We start from the raw sequence: 17487 nt of genomic DNA, 5'->3' as shown, positions 1-17487 counted from the left end.
CGTACGAATGTACTTCTGTGAATTTTTTCAGCGCAATACGAACCCAGAATAAAATTGCAGAAAGTAGGGCGAAATTTCACAAGTTTTCGTAGAGGATAGCCTTGGTTTGCACAAAATTTCTGAAAAATTCTCACGAAATAATTTTTTCTTGAAATTCCATGCATGAATCTCCACTGAATTTGGGACAAAACGCGACAAATTTCAGGTCAAACGGATGAGTATTCAACCATGAAAAAAATCAAACAGTTTCGCACACAAACGAACCTTCCTTTCAGACCTGGCAGTGAAGAATAAAAAATTTATTGCCAATCTTGTGGGACGAATCTGGGGCTCAAGTCTCAGCCAAAACACAACAGACACAGTGAAGAACGTCTGGTAAAAATTTAAGACCAAAATACCCAAGGAGTAAGGCGTAGTAAGTCCCAGACCGAGAGCGAACAAAACTGGTTTTCTAAAAACAAGACGTCATGGCTTTTCTTCCCCGTATCTTCTCTTTGTGATTTGTTTATGGACGTGTGATAGCTGTCGTTTTGCTGTCAAATTAATATGATTCTAGCGTAGACTTGTCTAACACTAGAGAGATGATAGTATAATTGTGGACAAATGTCCCCAAGTCGTCTCCCAACGAATCCAATAGTAAAATCAGTTGATCAGGGTTTAAAATCTATCTGCAGACAATACAAGTTAGCAATAACAATAAAGATAAAAAGGGGGGTTTGAGATAGTTGTGCAGAAAATATAAAAAAAATTAAAATAACAAATAAAAAGCGGTTGATCCCAAGTTCTTCCACCATTGAATTCTTCACAGGTTCTCTAAAGATTAATCTTTTCTCAATCCTCCAACAGAGCTAAACCAGATTGAACATGCACCGATCTGATTCAACTGAAACTCACCAGTAAAGCATGCGTCTACTGGTTTAATCAATACCCACTTTGTTCCATGCGTATACTCCATGGGAATGCTTACCTCCTCTCCCTTGAATCATGCGCCCAAGAAATTAATTAGAACAATGCGAACTAACTAAGAAACCAAAGTTTAAGATAAGGAAGACTCTCAATCATGCGTTCAAGTACAACCTCTCACAAAAACCAGTTTTCCAGGAGACTAGACAATAAAAACAACTGCTATAGAGAATTAAAAATCGAAACTTTTATTGGAACAAAACCTCAGAACTCAATGGGGAATTACAAAAGAATCAACCAAAAAGGTTTAGCCTTCCATGCGGAGGCAAAACAAAAGAATCACTAAGAAGAAAATAAACTAAGAAAACCCTATGAAGCTCTCTCTTTTCTCCTTGATGCTTGTGTCCTTTTATAGGCTTTTCCAAGGATCTTGAGAGAATATTGTAGTTTATATTTTGTTAACCGTTTCCAAGTTTCTATCTTTCTAGAATTCTTGTATTTTGCAGAAGATTTGCTTCCAATTCTGTTTCTGGAATCTTGTAGCTTTTATTTTCTCTTTCTTCTCCTCAGAATATTTTTTCTGTTTTGGTTCAAGAAGCAACTTGGACTTTTGCATATTTGGCCCATTCACAAAGGTAGATGCTTCCTCTGGATAATTTACTCTAAAAAGACAAAATTAACAATAATAATAGTTAAGGCCCAAATAAACCCAATTATAAAAATATTAATTAAAACAATGGATTTATTTATTATTATAGTCCAATAATCTATGAATAAGGCTAGTGAGTGTGAATAAATATATGCTCATCAACGTGCCTCCTTACCTGGGTGCAAACAACGTACGAAAGTATTTGTGTGAATTTTTTCAGCGCAATACGGACCCAGAATAAAATTGCAGAAAGTAGGGCGAAATTTTACAAGTTTTCGTAGAGGATAGCCTTGGTTTGCACAAAATTTCTAAAAAATTACCCCGAAATAGTTTTTTCTTGAAATTCCATGCATGAATCTCCACTGAATTTGGGACAAAACGCGACAAATTTCAGGTCAAACGGATGAGTATTCAACCATGAAAAAAATCAAACAGTTTCGCACACAAACGAACCTTCCTTTCAGACCTGGCAGTGAAGAATAAAAAATTTATTGCCAATCTTGTGGGACGAATCTGGGGCTCAAGTCTCAGCCAAAACACAACAGACACAGTGAAGAACGTCTGGTAAAAATTTAAGACCAAAATACCCAAGGAGTAAGGCGTAGTAAGTCCCAGACCGAGAGCGAACAAAACTGGTTTTCTAAAAACAAGACGTCATGGCTTTTCTTCCCCGTATCTTCTCTTTGTGATTTGTTTATGGACGTGCCTCCTTACCTGGGTGCAAACAACGTACGAAAGTATTTGTGTGAATTTTTTCACGGCAATACGGACCCAGAATAAAATTGCAGAAAGTAGGGCGAAATTTTACAAGTTTTCGTAGAGGATAGCCTTGGTTTGCACAAAATTTCTAAAAAATTCCCCCGAAATAGTTTTTTCTTGAAATTCCATGCATGAATCTCCACTGAATTTGGGACAAAACGCGACAAATTTCAGGTCAAACGGATGAGTATTCAACCACGAAAAAAATCAAACAGTTTCGCACACAAACGAACCTTCCTTTTAGCCCTGGCAGTGATGAATAAAAATTTTATTGCCAATCTTGTGGGACGAATCTGGGGCTCAAATCTCAGCCAAAACACAACAGACACAGTGACGAACGTCTGGTAAATATTCAGACCAAAATACCCAAGGAGTAAGGCGTAGTAAGTCCCAGACCGAGAGCGAACAAAACTGGTTTTCCAAAAACAAGACGTCCTGACTTTTCTTCCCCGTTTCTTCTTTTTGTGATTTTTTTATGGACGTGCCTCCTTACCTGGGTGCAAACAACGTACGAAAGTACTTGAGTGAAATTTTTCAGCGCAAAACGGACCCAGAATAAAATTGCAGAAAGTAGGGTGAAGTTTTAAAAGTTTTCATAGAGGATAACCTTGGTTTGCACAAAATTTCTGAAAAATTCTCCTGAAATAGTTTTTTCCTGAAATTCCACGTAAGAATCTCCACTGAATTTGGGACAAAACGCGACAAATTTCAGGTCAAACGGATGAGTATTCACCCACGAAAAAAATCAAACAGTTTCGCACATAAACGAACCTTCCTTTCAGCCCTGGCAGTGATGAATAAAAAATTTATTGCCAATCTTGTGGGACGAATCTGGTTCTCAAATCTCAGCCAAAACACAACAGACACAGTGACGAACGTCTCGTAAATATTTCAGACCAAAATACCCAAGGACTAAGGCGTAGTAAGTCCCAGACCGAGAGCGAACAAAACTGGTTTTCCGAAAACAAGACGTCCTGGCTTTTCTTCCTGGTATCTTCTCTTTGTGATTTGTTTATGGACGTGTCTCCTTACCTGGGTGCAAACAACGTACGAAAGTACTTGTGTGAATTTTTTCAGCGAAATACGGACCCTAAATAGAATTGTCAAAAGTAGGGCGAAATTTGACAAGTTTTCGTAGAGGATAGCCTTGGTTTGCACAAAATTTCTGAAAACACGTAGAGGATAGCCAATTTCTGATATCCAATGTTTATGCAACTTATCTTAAAGTAGTATTTTCTTGTGCATTTAGTCTATGAGGTTCGGATACGTATCTTAAATGATATATTTGTGTTGGACACACGTATCAAACATCTACACTCGTAAAACACGTATCAGTGAAGTGTCCAATTAAAAAAAATATTTATTGAATTTCTGACAATTCTAAGACAGTTCTAACACAATTTTAAAAATAAGAATTATATTAATTTTCTAAAAACTCAAACTAATTGTATAATTTTTTATTATGATTATAAAAATAAGACACCAATCATTTTGAACCCGCTATGAGAAACATCTTTCTACTTAAAAAAAACAAAAACATATTTATGCACATAAATCTTGATTTTTAATTTATATAATATATAAGTTTGTGTCCCCGTGTCTTATATTTTAAAAATTATACATATCTCCGTATCCGTGTCGTATCAGTGTCCTTATGTATGTGCTACCTAGCATAGCATGTAGTTTTCAAGAAAAGCATAACTCAGAATATGTGGGAGTAAAAAAGACTTGCAAGTTTCTCAATATATAATTTATTTCCCTCTTTTGTGCAACAACTTGAAAGCTAAAAAGGCAGCAAACCAAATAGCAAAGTGATGCTGAAGGATCTGATAAGATTTAAAGCTAAGGAAAGGAAAGTGGAAACTGGTTAGAAAAAAGCTCATGCAATTAACTATGCCACTCAACTGCGATCATTTACAACTTGATTTGCTACAAACATGCCATCTCTTCTCTTGGGAAAACCCGGAGGATCCATGGTGGTGGCCCTATATTTCAGCTCAGAGGCTCCACGAAAATCTGGATCAACTGATGCAGGCCTTGCATTGTGATCTGTGGAAGCACCAAGTCTATAGGAACTTGCAGCAGCTGCACCAGGATACCTTGAAGGAGAGCCATACCGTCTAGGAGGAGCTCTGAGAGCTCCACTTCTAAGAGCCATGACTTCAGTGCTTCTTGAACTGGAGTCTCCAAAAGATCTTTCTGCAGAGGCTGATGCCAAAGGGGCATTGGTGGTAGCTGAAGTGGAAGTGAAAGGATCGTCTGGTCCCCATGATGTAAGTGCTTCCTTCTTCTTGGCAAAAAAGTGCCAAGCCCCAAACAAGAAAAGCACAAAGAACACCACAGGACTAGTCCATAGCATGGTGTTGAATTCCCCTTTGAAGATAGGTAGATTGGAATGGTACATTCCAACATACCCTCCTCCAAGCCCAACAACAACAAGCTTTTCACGGTCAGTGCCTATCAAAGGTATCACTCTTGTTTCGGCATCCAAACCCGGAATTGGATTGTTCAAGAATGATGATCTGAGCTCATCAAGACTTGGGGAGAAAACAAGCCTAGGCACACCCACTCTCACATAATGTGGAGATGAAACATTGTACACAAAAACCTTCTCCGGGTTAACAATCAGCAAATACCCTTTGATTGCCTGCAGAGCAAGAGGTTCATCCATGTCAAACCTTTTCTTGTATCTGACCCTGCATTTGAAGTTCATCACATCTCCAAGCAACAAGACATAGATCATTTCCCCATCTGAGGTAAAGCCATAAGCTTTGGAACGCTCCATGGCATCAAAAACATATGTTCTAGCAACAGAATGGTTCAACCCTTCACACTCAGATTCCCTGATTTTCATACCCCTTAGATCCAATGAACCGGCTCCAGTTTCTGTCAAGAACATAAGCCTTTGCTTTAAGAAAGCCAGTGGCCTGCTAGAAGCCATGACAGAACCATACAAGGAACCGTTTTCCTTGAAAACCTTGATCTTCCCACTTGCATCAGCTGAGATAATGTACTTCATCCTCCCTACATAATGAACTTCCAAAAGGGTGACAGGCCTTCCATTTTCAGGGGTCTCAGGTGACACAAACTTGCCAACATTCTCCATGAAAAGAGAACTATAATCCTCTCCACTAGACCCTCCCTCCCAAACTCTGTGCAGCAAAATTTCCCCATTTTGATGACCAGTAACTACAAAACTCTCATTCTTATAAACCGAAGTATACGAAACCATTGCAGTAATAGAGGACTCAACCAAGGTGTCAAACTCAACCAACACATCTCCATTCCTCATGAACACATACACTCTCCCTTTCTCATCACTAACTGCTACATACTTACTCAGCCCCTCGTGATCCCTAGAAGGCAAAACAATTATACAAGTGACCTCAGAATCCAACTTCACAGCAGATGCAAATTGGAACCTCTCAGACCAAAAAGGTGTGTACTTTGTCACAGACATTCCCTTAGCTCTCTCCCCATCTCGGAATTTTCCCTCAAATTCCTCATCTTCAACTCGTTTACTACTTGATATTGTGCCACCATCACCATCATCACCACCCTTTCTTTGAGTAAACCTGCCCTTTTCTTTAGGAGGGTCGGGTAGCTTTGATTCTAATCTTGCAACCAAATCACTGAGATTTCTCACTAATTCCTCAAGTTTATCCAACAAAACTTGCTGATTCAAATGATTAGCTGTTTGGGGCGGTTCAGGAACAGGTTCCTGACATGAATCGGGGTCCAGCTTCGATTCCACTGAACATGATTTGTGGTCTAAAGGGGTGCTAGAAACATGAAGAGAAGAGAAAAAGCAGAGCAAAAGGAAGATAAAAAACTTGCCTTTTTCCAACGACGCCATTGAATTTGAAGTAGAAAATTGGAGGGTGTGTCGGAAGTTGATGGATCTGGGATTAGGAAATTTAGCAGATATCCATGTAAGATATAGGACACTAAATTGACTCGTGTTGAATTAGGGCTACCATGTGAATTAAGTAACAGAAAAAAAAAAGACACAAAACCAAATTCAGATCAGTTCAACTGTTCTGTAACTGAGGTTACCTTTCTTTGGACTATATCTACATCAGATAATCCTTAGATTTTGACTAATTCAGGTCTTACATTCATGTTCCAACAAAAATTTATAATACCACATTTTTCTTAAGATGAAAAAAAACACAATATTTTAAATTATATAAATATCTTCATGATTTGTACATTTTAAAATAAATATTATAGATATGCCCTATTCCCTCCTACATGATGATCTTACTTTTTAAATTTTTTTAAATCAGATTAATAGATGAATATTTGTTTCGGTATAATAATATAGTCATTTAAAAGTCAAGTAATAACAGTTTAAATATATTTTTCAATCAGTCTAAAAGACTTAAGGATAAAATCGTAACGAAACTATAATTTTTTAAAGTGGACAATATATTAAATGCCTTGATACTAACAAATTATCTCAACGATAATTTTTTATATTGAGAAGTTACGTATAGTAAACTTAATAATTTTTATTAAACTAATTAATAATTATATTTATTATAATATCTTATTGATGGTCGGATTAAAAAATAATTATCTAATAAATAATCATGTTAAGGTCACTTAATTAAAATACTACACTGCACAAAATTATCAAATAAATACTATAGAAATAAATTGTACTTTCTGTGACTTTTTTGTTGGTTTATTTTAGGTGATAGAAGTATTGGTGGATCATTTTATATTGTTACTAGATCTCTAATGACTTATTTTTCAATTATCGATCATGAAGGTAAAAATAAAGCAACAGTTAGAATTTCCAAAAAAAAAGTTCATAAAAATAAAAAGCCATTACAGAAGTGTTATTGTAAAAAGTCATTTTATATGATTTAGGTTCACTTTATCACGTCGTTCAAATATTCATTAAGCTAAATTTCATCCAATTTAGCCAATTAACTTTTAGACATTTATATAATAAAAATATTTAAAATAATAATAACAATAATAATGATAATAAACAATTTTTAATGATATGAGATACAAAACTTATGTTATTGTTTTCATATAAGCATTAATTAAAAGATAAAACCTTACTCGGTCCATAATTTAAAGGAGAAGAAAACAATATCTTGATTGGATTTCTAATAACACAAAAAGTAAAAAAGATGAAAAATATTATTATATTAAAATAGAAAAAAAAAAGTTTATAAACGTATTATTAAAATATATTTCACATGATTTTATATATAAATCTCCCTAGTGTAGTAAAATAATAATAAAATACTACATGCTGTTTATGGATTACATTACTATACATAATTTCTTCAATAAATCAAACAATAGAGGATCATGTAATCTACTCTATAAATGGTAAGATTTGAAGTTATCTTTATAATTCTTCATTTTGATCCAAAATCTAAAAAAGAATATTCACCATCACTATTATTCTTCCTTATCAAATGAAAAAAAAAAATCAAATCTAAATAATGTTTAAACTTAAATATTGATAAAATATAAAAATTTAGTAAACATCTTTAGGATGGAATATCTTCATAATCTTCACCTTTTCATACTGAAGTGCATCTATAGTGACAATGACATTCCAAATTTCTTTTTCAGAAGATAAGTGACTTTGTCTATGGAATTGATTACATAGAAATGAATGATTACAAAAACATATAAGTAGTGAAACATTAAATAATTTTAAAAAATTACATGAATATAAAAATAAATAAAAAATTTGAATCAAACCCTAAACTTCAACTATAAAATATATTATTAGATCCTTCAAAATACAAATTGTCCTTTGTTTTTAGACATTACAACGAAAGTTCACCTGAGACTAGTTCTGTATCAGTGAGTGAAACAAACCCCTCAGCAGTTTGCTGTACACAAACTATAATTCAAATAGCTATTAAATTTATTTATATTGTCCCAAGAAAAGTGTTTTTCAAATGCCGAGATAGTTTAGATGTTTGGATATGCAAAATAAAGTGATCCAAATATGTTGCAAACTTCAAACTTACATTGAAACAATACCAGCTCCAGAAGTCTGTCTTGATAGAACAAGATATCCTTCAAACATGATCAAGCAGAATGGAAAAAGGATAGATCAAACAGAAAAGTTATATAAAATAACTTTAATGAAAATAAAAGTGCCCATATTTTACAGGCAAGCAATTACAGGATGTTGTAATGTGGGGAACATTCTGGAATAGTTTAAAAATCAAAGGAGAAATTGCTGGAGGACAAGTAATGCCAGATTGCTCATAACATGATCAAAATACTTTCAAGTATATAATATGATGTTCAGAGGCAAAATATGCCCAATGGTAACCGAAAAAGCCTTCAAGACTTGACAGTAAACCTATCAAGTAATTGAAACAATATATTGGAATCAAGCTACATCTCAAAATTCCATGTGGTCTCTGCAATAAGTTTGGGAGCTTTCAACTCCTCGGCCAAGTTAACTGATGCAAGAATCTGGAAGGCAAAGCTTAAAGTTAGAAAATATGTGAGAAACAAATAGATGATACCAGGAACTAATTAATTATATTGGGGAGGAAGAATCAATCAACCCATTTGACCAAATTTAATTCAGAAAATAGATTATAGCAGAATCCTAAAAGAGTCAAACCAAAATTGATTAATTTATTAATAGAAAAACACACAAGGCATCTATAAGTCGTCTATGAACGTTCTAACCCAACATTTCCAAGACTAAAATATTTTTTAAAGAAACGGATGAAAGATCACAGCACTGACCGGTATCTTGTTGTATGCATGCCACCACACATGTAAGTAAGTAATTAAGACTAACAAACTTAAGGGAAAAATCAAGACTACAATGAAGCATTGACAACTCTAAAGTATGTATGTGTGTGTTGTGAGCCATAAATAATCCAATACAGCCTTTATACTGATTTTAGCACTCAAGAAAGGTAAAATCATTTCCAGGCAGCAAACTGTGCCTCCTTCTCAAACAACCAACTTCACAATAAGCTACTGGCTTCATCATATTGAAACAGAACTCCATTCCCAAGATGAATTACCACATTCTCACTATAACAGTCTTCATTCATAAGCCTAATCACCAGTCAACAAAGAACCCTTCCCTTCGTAAATGAACCCTTGAGGTTTCTACTATAAAAATCAACCATGGACGAATCCTCTAGCAATATTCAATAGAAAAACATATAACAAGACTCGTTCAACCAATGACCAAAATTTGTAAGCACTTGCAGAAAGAGATTAAACTTACACAACACACTAACACGCGACGATCATCATCGAAAATCAACTCAAGCAAAACACAAACACATGAAAAAAAAAAAACTCAATCTCAAATATGGGATCACCGTTACACTTCCCTCTCGCCGAAGACTAAACATTACAAGCATGCTTAAAAACTAGCTCATACAAAGAGTGAGTCATCTTTCACATATATCCAGTAATTTTAGTCATGTCATTATTCAATCTAAGATCACTAATACCTCATCCCAAAGACTAAATATATCAAACGGGAAATTATCATAACTAACCATCTGCAGACGATTCAAACGGAGCAGCCTCATTGACCGAACAACAAGATTCTAAGACCATATTAGAATTTGGGTTTTACTTTAAACCACACGGGGTGACTAGTTTGAATTTGTTAGAATATCCCTAGTCAAACATGAGACCCACTCCACAAATGTATAAAAATTTTCAAAAAAATAGCAAAAAACAAACCACAACTACCATCCAAATATTGATATTCATTTGCGAATTGCCTCACCTTGAATCCAGCATTGTGTTTGGGATTCCGCGCCCACTCAACTCCCAAAACCTTGCTGGATGTCTGGTATGAAGCCTTCAACGTGTCATCACCGTAAACCCTCCTCGAAACGGCGAAATCCCACGTGTTCTTCGCCACATCATAGGCGGGTTCAATCGTGGTCAACCCCTTGTGAACATAACTGTACTTCAACTTGCAGTTCCCCGAGTCCAGCGCGTAATTCGCCGAAACCTTGTTCGCGGGATCCAACACAAAGCTACCGTCCAGTACGATCCGGTTATCCTGCCTGCTGTGCGCGTAGGTCAAATTCAACGGCCTCTCCCCAACCCTAACCGTGTTCATGAACTGGAACCGAAAGTCCTGCACGAAACGGTGTCAGAAACGGCTATTATTGAAGTAGTATAAGTAGCTAGAATTTGGAATTGAACCTTTTTGGGAACGTTGTAGTCGACGATGAAGACGCCGGGCTTCTCGACGGCGAGAGCCAAGCCGGTGAGGCTGGGGCCGTTGATGAAGGTGGCTTCGGTAACAGAGGCGCGTAACTTGACGTCGGCGGCGTTGACGGCGACGGTTGCGAAAACGGCGCCGTTTTTGTCGACGTCGTACTTGCCTTTGAGCGTGGCCTTCATTGTAAACAACGGAAGGGTTAAGGGACAGTGCGAAGGAAGAGACACGAGAAGAATGGTTGTGCCAAACACCGCCGAATGTCTCCAAACGCGGAATAAATAATCCTTAAATTCCTCACGCTCTTCGACAGCGCCCACTTTCTTTTACTTCCTTCCATCTGGGCCTCGGGCCTCACCAACGTTCGGCCCATTCAAAGTCAAACTGGGTTTTCTACCTTCTCTTTCTTAAATAAACTCTTCACTTCCTAAATATAGATTAAGCTTTTTAATTATATTACATTCTGTTAAGAAATAGATTTTTGACATACTCTCTCTTCACTTCACCTTAATATTATCAACTTGTACGTAAAAATATATGTTATAAATGGTCCAATAGTGCTCTATGTATCACAAATCATAATACGGACACAAAAATACGTATAATTTCTAAAATGTAGGACACGGGAATATGGATCTATATATTATATAATTATAAATTATATAAATTAATAATAAAGATTTATGTACACAAGTATGTTTCATATTATTTTTTTGGAGTAAAAAGATATTTTTCATGACTGGTTCAAAAAAAATTGTTTCTTATTTTTATAATCATAATAAAAATTTATGCAATAAGTTTGAATTTTAAGAAAATTAATGAGTTTTTTTTAAAAAAAATTGTGTTAGAATCATAATAAAATTTCAAAAATCCAACAAATACTTTTTAAATTGAACACTTCACGGATACGTGTCCTACAAGTGTCATACGAGTGTATCTGACACCGACACGTCATTTAAGAGGAGTATCCGAACTTCATAGCTCCTTACCTACCAAGTTATGCGTAGAAGTATAGGTTAATTTATAAAGAATAAAATATAAATATCTTAATTTATAATCCACATGTTATCTTTAACATTTTTCTTAAACTCTTTAATTATTCAAGGTTGAAATATAACTGAAATTGAGTTATTTAGCACGAGAAAAATGGAAGAGCGCGAGGCCAAAAACAGTTAGCAATATCACGCTTCTTTTCTTTCTTCTTCTTCTTCTTCCTCTTATTCTCCTTCTTCTTCATCATCATCAACGTGGTTTGTCATAACAGAGACGTTATCGAATGAGTGCATTGATGAGGAAACTGTGTCCGAATTTCGATAACGTTGATGGGTTGGAGACGGTGCTGGATGTCCCCATTCCGGAGGCGATGTGGACCAACATCGGCAACTCCGGCTCCAACCGTTGGCAAAACCTTCGTTCTCTCATGAGAGCTCAAACGTCGTCACCTTCACCTTCACCTTCTTCATCGTCTTCAAATCCCACGCGTGTCTCTGCTTCTTCCAACCATGAATTCATCGCATTGCTTAAGCTCGTCGGTTCTCCCCTCATCCCTCTTCAGGTTCAATCCGATCGCACCTTAACTCGCCCCCTCAAAGATTCTTCCATTGTAAGTTTCCATTCTCTCACCTCAATGTTATATGCAATTCACTCTCACATTCATCATCTTCATGCACTTTTGCATCTTCTACATTTCAATTTCTATGTCAATTAACTATTCCTGTGTGTTTTTTTCTTCAAAATTAATCTGTTTTTACCTTGCTACTCCAATTAGATTAGTTTTATATAACTAGCAACGTGCAGAGGCTAAATAACTGATTATTTATTGTATAGAACATACATATCCATTTTTATATCTCTAGCAACAATCAAATAAAATGTTAATTTTTATATTTTCAATAAAAAAATAAAATGTCTTTATTGTTTTGGTATATTTTACACAATCCACATTCAGATTCTATCTTGTGTTTGGTGATGTAAATGAGAATGGACCTCTTGATGATAATTTATGTAAATTAAGTTAGCTAAATATTTATAGTTGATTTCATCCTGTAGGGTAAGGTTTTTGTTGTCATTGTTGTGACCTGTTATGATCTATGGTAATTTATACATATATATATATATATATATATATATTAGGGAACACTCTAATTTGATAAAGTTAATCTAAGATTATGTACACTTTATCATGCAAATTATGAAAAAAAGAAGCTTTAATAGAATTTGAAACTTAGCATTGGTGTAGTGCCTATGATAATCTATACAAACTTTATTTTTTCAAACAATTAATCAGTGAAAAACTTTAGTTTTTATGGGAGTGTAATGCCAATGTTATAAGAACTACATGAGTGTAGAATGTTGTAAGATATTTTTCAACAAACAATTACATTACAACTTTTAATGTTGACAGCATACACAATAATAAACATTGCTTTGTTCTTGGATATACAGAAAGCTTCGAGTGCGAAATATATAGTGCAACAGTACATAGCTTCCATTGGAGGAGTGGGTGCAATGGATTCATTGAAGAGCATGTGTGCAGTAGGGCAAGTGAGAATTTCTGGGTCGGAGATGCGACAAAGTGGTGAAAGCATTAAGCAAGTAGGTGGAACAGAGGTAGGAGGTTTTTTGTTGTGGCAAAAGAACCCTGATTTGTGGCACTTTGAATTGGTTGTTTCTGGTCTCAAGGTTAGTTCAGGGAGTGATGGCAAGGTGGCTTGGAACCAATCTTCTTCTCAACCTTCTCGTGCCCACAGAGGCCCTCCCAGACCCCTTCGTCGCTTCTTTCAGGTGAAAACCATGGTTTGACAACTCTAAGAATTGTATACTAACTCTTGATGATGAGTTTTGAAATAAATATATATAATATGAGGTTCGGACACGCCTCTTAAATGTGTTCGTGTCGGATGCATGTATCGAACATCGACGCTCGTAGGACACGTATTAGTGAAGTGTTCAATTTAGACAAAATATTTGTTAGATTTTTAACAATTTTAGAAAGGAGAAATACATTAATTTTTTAAAAACTCAAACTTGTTGTATAAATTTTTATTATGATTATAAAATTAAGGAACAAATCAGTTATGAGAAACATCTTTCAGCTTAAATTCATAATTATATAATATATAAATTTGTGTCCCCGTGTCCTATATTTTAAAGATTATATGTATTTTTGTGTCTCTATCTGTATCGTATAAGTGTCTAATATATATATATATATATATATATATATATATATAGTAAAGAGTAAATTTGTAGTTAAATGATATGAAAAAAATATTAAAACAATAGTATTAGAAGTTGTAATTTGGTTGTATAAAAGTTGTGATTTGTCAATGTATCATCACCCTTTATACTATCATTCACTATAGGATAATGATACATTGACAACCCACATTTTTTATACAACCACGTTACAACTTTCAATACTATTATTTAAATATTTTTTCATATCATTTAATTAAAAATTTACCTTTTATTATATATATATATTTACATCTAAATCCATCACAACAAGAATTGTGTACAATTTTAAGGATTGTCAAAACATCATTTTTCCTTCACGATATTGGTAGCTTAACAAGTTAACAATTTGCTTGACCATATAGATTACATCTCAAATCCACTAATTGTGGTTAAAGGAGTAAAGGGTTTGAAAATTTCTTCTTTACCTAAAATTTCAATTTGTATGAAATGACAAAAATATCTTTTTTTATATCATCAATTAGAGGTTATATAATGGAGCAGGGTGTCAATATATCATTGCTCAAAAGGGTTTTGTTCAATTATTGTGTTTTGACTCTGTTTAGTTGTTCATTTTGTGGTTGTTTGTTATTATCAGGGGCTACATCCAAGGTGTACGGCTAACTTGTTCATAGATGCTGTATGTGTAGGAGAGGAAACCGTTAACAAAGAAGATTGTTTCTTGCTGAAAGTTGAAACAGCACATTACATTCTTCAAGCACAAAACACTTCCAATTCAGAAACTCTAAGACACACAATGTGGGGTTACTTTAGCCAACGAACAGGGCTACTTGTAAAATTTGAGGACACCAAGTTGGTAAGACTGCAACCTTCCAAGGAAAAAGACTCAATTTTCTGGGAAACAACCATGGAGTCTGTGATTGAGGACTATAGGTGTGTAGATGGCATTAAAATAGCTCATTGTGGGAAGACAGTGACAATATTGTATAGGTATGGTATGGCACATAATAAACATTGGAAGACTGAGGAGACATGGAGGATTGAAGAGGTTGATTTCAACATTTGTGGGTTGTCCATGGATTGCTTTTTGCCTCCCTCTGATCAAGTAGTGCACTAGGAATTAGTTAAGGTTTTCCTTTCTCTTTAAACTTGTCATCGGCAAGAAAACTTAGTTGTACATACACCTCAGTGTAAAAAATCTATGTAGCATAGACACTGACATGAATATTGACACGATACGAACATGAAAATACACATGGTATCTAAAATATATGATACGAGGATAAGGATCTATATATTATATAATTATAAAATATAAATTGACAATAAAGATTTATGTGTACAAAAATGTTTCAATATTTTTTTTGTAACGGAAAGATGTTTCTCATTACTGGTTTTAAAAGATTTGTTTTTTATTTTTATAATTATAATAAAAATTTATACAATAATAAGTTTTTAAAAAATTAATGTATTTTTCTTTTTTAAAATTGTGTTAAAATTGTTAGAATGGTCAGAAATCCAACAAATATTTTTTGAATTTGATACTTTACCAATATATATCCTGCAAGTGTCGTATAAATATCGGTGTTCGACACATGTGTTTGTTATATCCGACATGGACACAATATTGTGAAAGGTGTGTCAAATGTTTGATTAGGAAGTTACAAAATATGATAAAAATTCATTTCAAGGATTTCTCCCAAATGTTGAATGGGGATAAAACTTTTAGGATAATATAAATTCTAGCACAAAGGAAGTGTGTATTAAACCCCACATTTCTCATTATAAAGAGAGAATTAAACTCGTATCATGACATTCTATATAAATATTAATCTATCTTTATGTTATACATTTAGTTAATGGAATGAAATAATCTTTATTCAATTTTCTTTACACATATAGGTTCTGTTTGTTTTTGTGACATGTTAAATTATATTACTATCTCTAGTTGCAATTTTTTTAATTTGTACATTATATGATAAATAAATATATATATATATATATATATTTTAAAAGTATAATAAATAAAAATTATATTACAACTAAATTTAATAATAAATAATTTTCTTAACATATAAAATGAAATGTTAGAAAAATTCTTAAAAATGTTACTTGTCAAATAAATCAGAGCGTAGACATCTTCTTGTATAATACATTTTATTTTTGTTTAATTATAAAAAGAATAAGATTGGTTTACATTTTGTTAATTTAAAGAAAATATTCGTGTCAAAAAGAATAAGAATACGACACCGTATAGCTGAATGGCTATAGAAGCGCAAACCCTAATCTTCACACAACCCCTATTTAAAGTCTCTGAGTTCTTCTTCTCTTTGCCGTCTCTCACAGCAACAGCGTTGCATTTCTCTGATTCCGAATTTGTATTCCTTTTCACTCTCTTTTCGATTCCGTTTTCGTAATCTACGTTTATGATTCCACTATGCCATTAGGTTTTGCGTTGAATACCTATTTCGCATTGTTTGATTTTTTGTGGGAATTCAATTGGTTTTGTGTATTATTTTGATTTTGATTTGCTTTCTCCGTGGTCGGTCCACTGCATTTGTTTTACCCTCTCCTTTTTGTGTCCAATTTCAATGGTGTTGGAGATATAACTGATGCACAGATTTCAAAAGTTGGCTTACCAGCCCATTGCACAGATTTTCAAATTGCCATGGGTCAAATGGACCTACTGAAATACCCTAACAGAAAAAATTAATTTTTATGCATTTATTTGTACCTGCAAAGAGAGATTTTGGCAGTGATGATTCAAATTTTTAACCGCTTATTGATATACTGATAAGCTGTGATGACCACTTTGCATTTATCTGAAGCCATTTAACTTGTATTTTGTATTTTTGTTCTGTTTTTGTTTGTTCTCTTTCTCTGGTTTTTCAGTGAATCCAAAATGAAAGGGTTGGCAAGGGATGATGAAATTTCTTATCCTACACACTGATATATCAAGTGAAGATTAAAACTCCGCTTATTATCTGATGCCTTCCCTGTCATAAATTTCTATAGTTTGATGTTAATTTTTATTGTCTCTGTTTTATGGTTTGAAAAACTGAATTTGATTTGTTGAAAGTTTTATTCAAATCATCAATGATGAACAAATGCAGACGGGCGGACTGAACTGATGCCATGTTGATTGTCTGCCACTTCCATATTTGGAATTACTCTGAGATTAAATTGAATCATGTTTCATTCACAATTTGATTATGTGCTTGATTGTTGTATAAGTTTTTTTTTTTTTTCTTGAAAGTGTTTGTTGAGAAGTAATCTTTCTGCTATGATGAGGTTGCACCAATATGTCTGGACATATGAAATTTGTTTGTGATATAACAGTTGCATTTCTTCTGAGCAGAGTTATTAATCCATTGTTTTTGTCTTTTGTTTAGGGTTTTATGTGAAGTATTTGCTTTTAAAACTCATCTATTGATCAGTTCTTTTTTTGTTACAACTGAAGACTATTGATGGATGATTTTTGTTTGCACACATTGTTAAGAAGGAGAAAACCAGGTCATAAGTGGAAATTTTTTACTGATATATTTCATTCTTTATGTTTTAAACAACTATTCCTTGAACCAGTGGCTATATTGCAAGGCAAATGCCATAAGAATGGCTGGTGGTGATGCAATGAGCATGAACAATGTTGAGAATAAGGGGCTGGAAAAAGAATGAATGTGCGAGGAAGAACAAAGAAGAAATAAATAAGAAAATAATGTTTGTACATATTAATAAAACTGTAGAGATTTTTTATTTTTTTCGGCTTTTTCTT

At 34.0% G+C, this 17487-nt stretch overlaps 3 protein-coding genes and 1 non-coding gene across 4 annotated transcripts; 2 read left to right on the top strand and 2 right to left on the bottom strand.

Moving 5' to 3' along the window:
- Nucleotides 1-4046: 4046 nt before the first annotated feature.
- Nucleotides 4047-6436, bottom strand: LOC137816427 (putative membrane protein At1g75140). Its single transcript, XM_068619560.2, has one exon. It carries the CDS (start codon nt 6165-6167, stop codon nt 4212-4214), a length of 1956 nt encoding a protein of 651 aa, XP_068475661.2. The 5' UTR covers nt 6168-6436; the 3' UTR covers nt 4047-4211.
- Nucleotides 6437-8421: 1985 nt separating this feature from the next.
- Nucleotides 8422-10817, bottom strand: LOC137816428 (outer envelope pore protein 24, chloroplastic). Its single transcript, XM_068619561.1, has 3 exons — nt 10502-10817; nt 10074-10433; nt 8422-8779 (listed from the first exon to the last, which is right to left on the bottom strand). Exons 1-3 carry the CDS (start codon nt 10700-10702, stop codon nt 8699-8701), a joined length of 642 nt encoding a protein of 213 aa, XP_068475662.1. The 5' UTR covers nt 10703-10817; the 3' UTR covers nt 8422-8698.
- Nucleotides 10818-11764: 947 nt separating this feature from the next.
- Nucleotides 11765-14969, top strand: LOC137816429 (uncharacterized). Its single transcript, XM_068619562.2, has 3 exons — nt 11765-12120; nt 12963-13301; nt 14353-14969. Exons 1-3 carry the CDS (start codon nt 11794-11796, stop codon nt 14830-14832), a joined length of 1146 nt encoding a protein of 381 aa, XP_068475663.1. The 5' UTR covers nt 11765-11793; the 3' UTR covers nt 14833-14969.
- A 1656-nt stretch (nt 14970-16625) lies between these two features.
- Nucleotides 16626-16710, top strand: LOC137816746 (small nucleolar RNA R16). Its single transcript, XR_011081861.1, has one exon. It is a non-coding gene; the product is annotated as a small nucleolar RNA R16 (small nucleolar RNA).
- The last annotated feature ends 777 nt before the right edge of the window (nt 16711-17487 follow it).

This window comes from Phaseolus vulgaris, chromosome 1 (genome assembly GCF_051622355.1).
Source record: "Phaseolus vulgaris cultivar YP4 chromosome 1, ASM5162235v1, whole genome shotgun sequence".
Taxonomy (NCBI): domain Eukaryota; kingdom Viridiplantae; phylum Streptophyta; class Magnoliopsida; order Fabales; family Fabaceae; genus Phaseolus; species Phaseolus vulgaris.
This window is presented reverse-complemented; position numbering and strand designations above follow the sequence as displayed.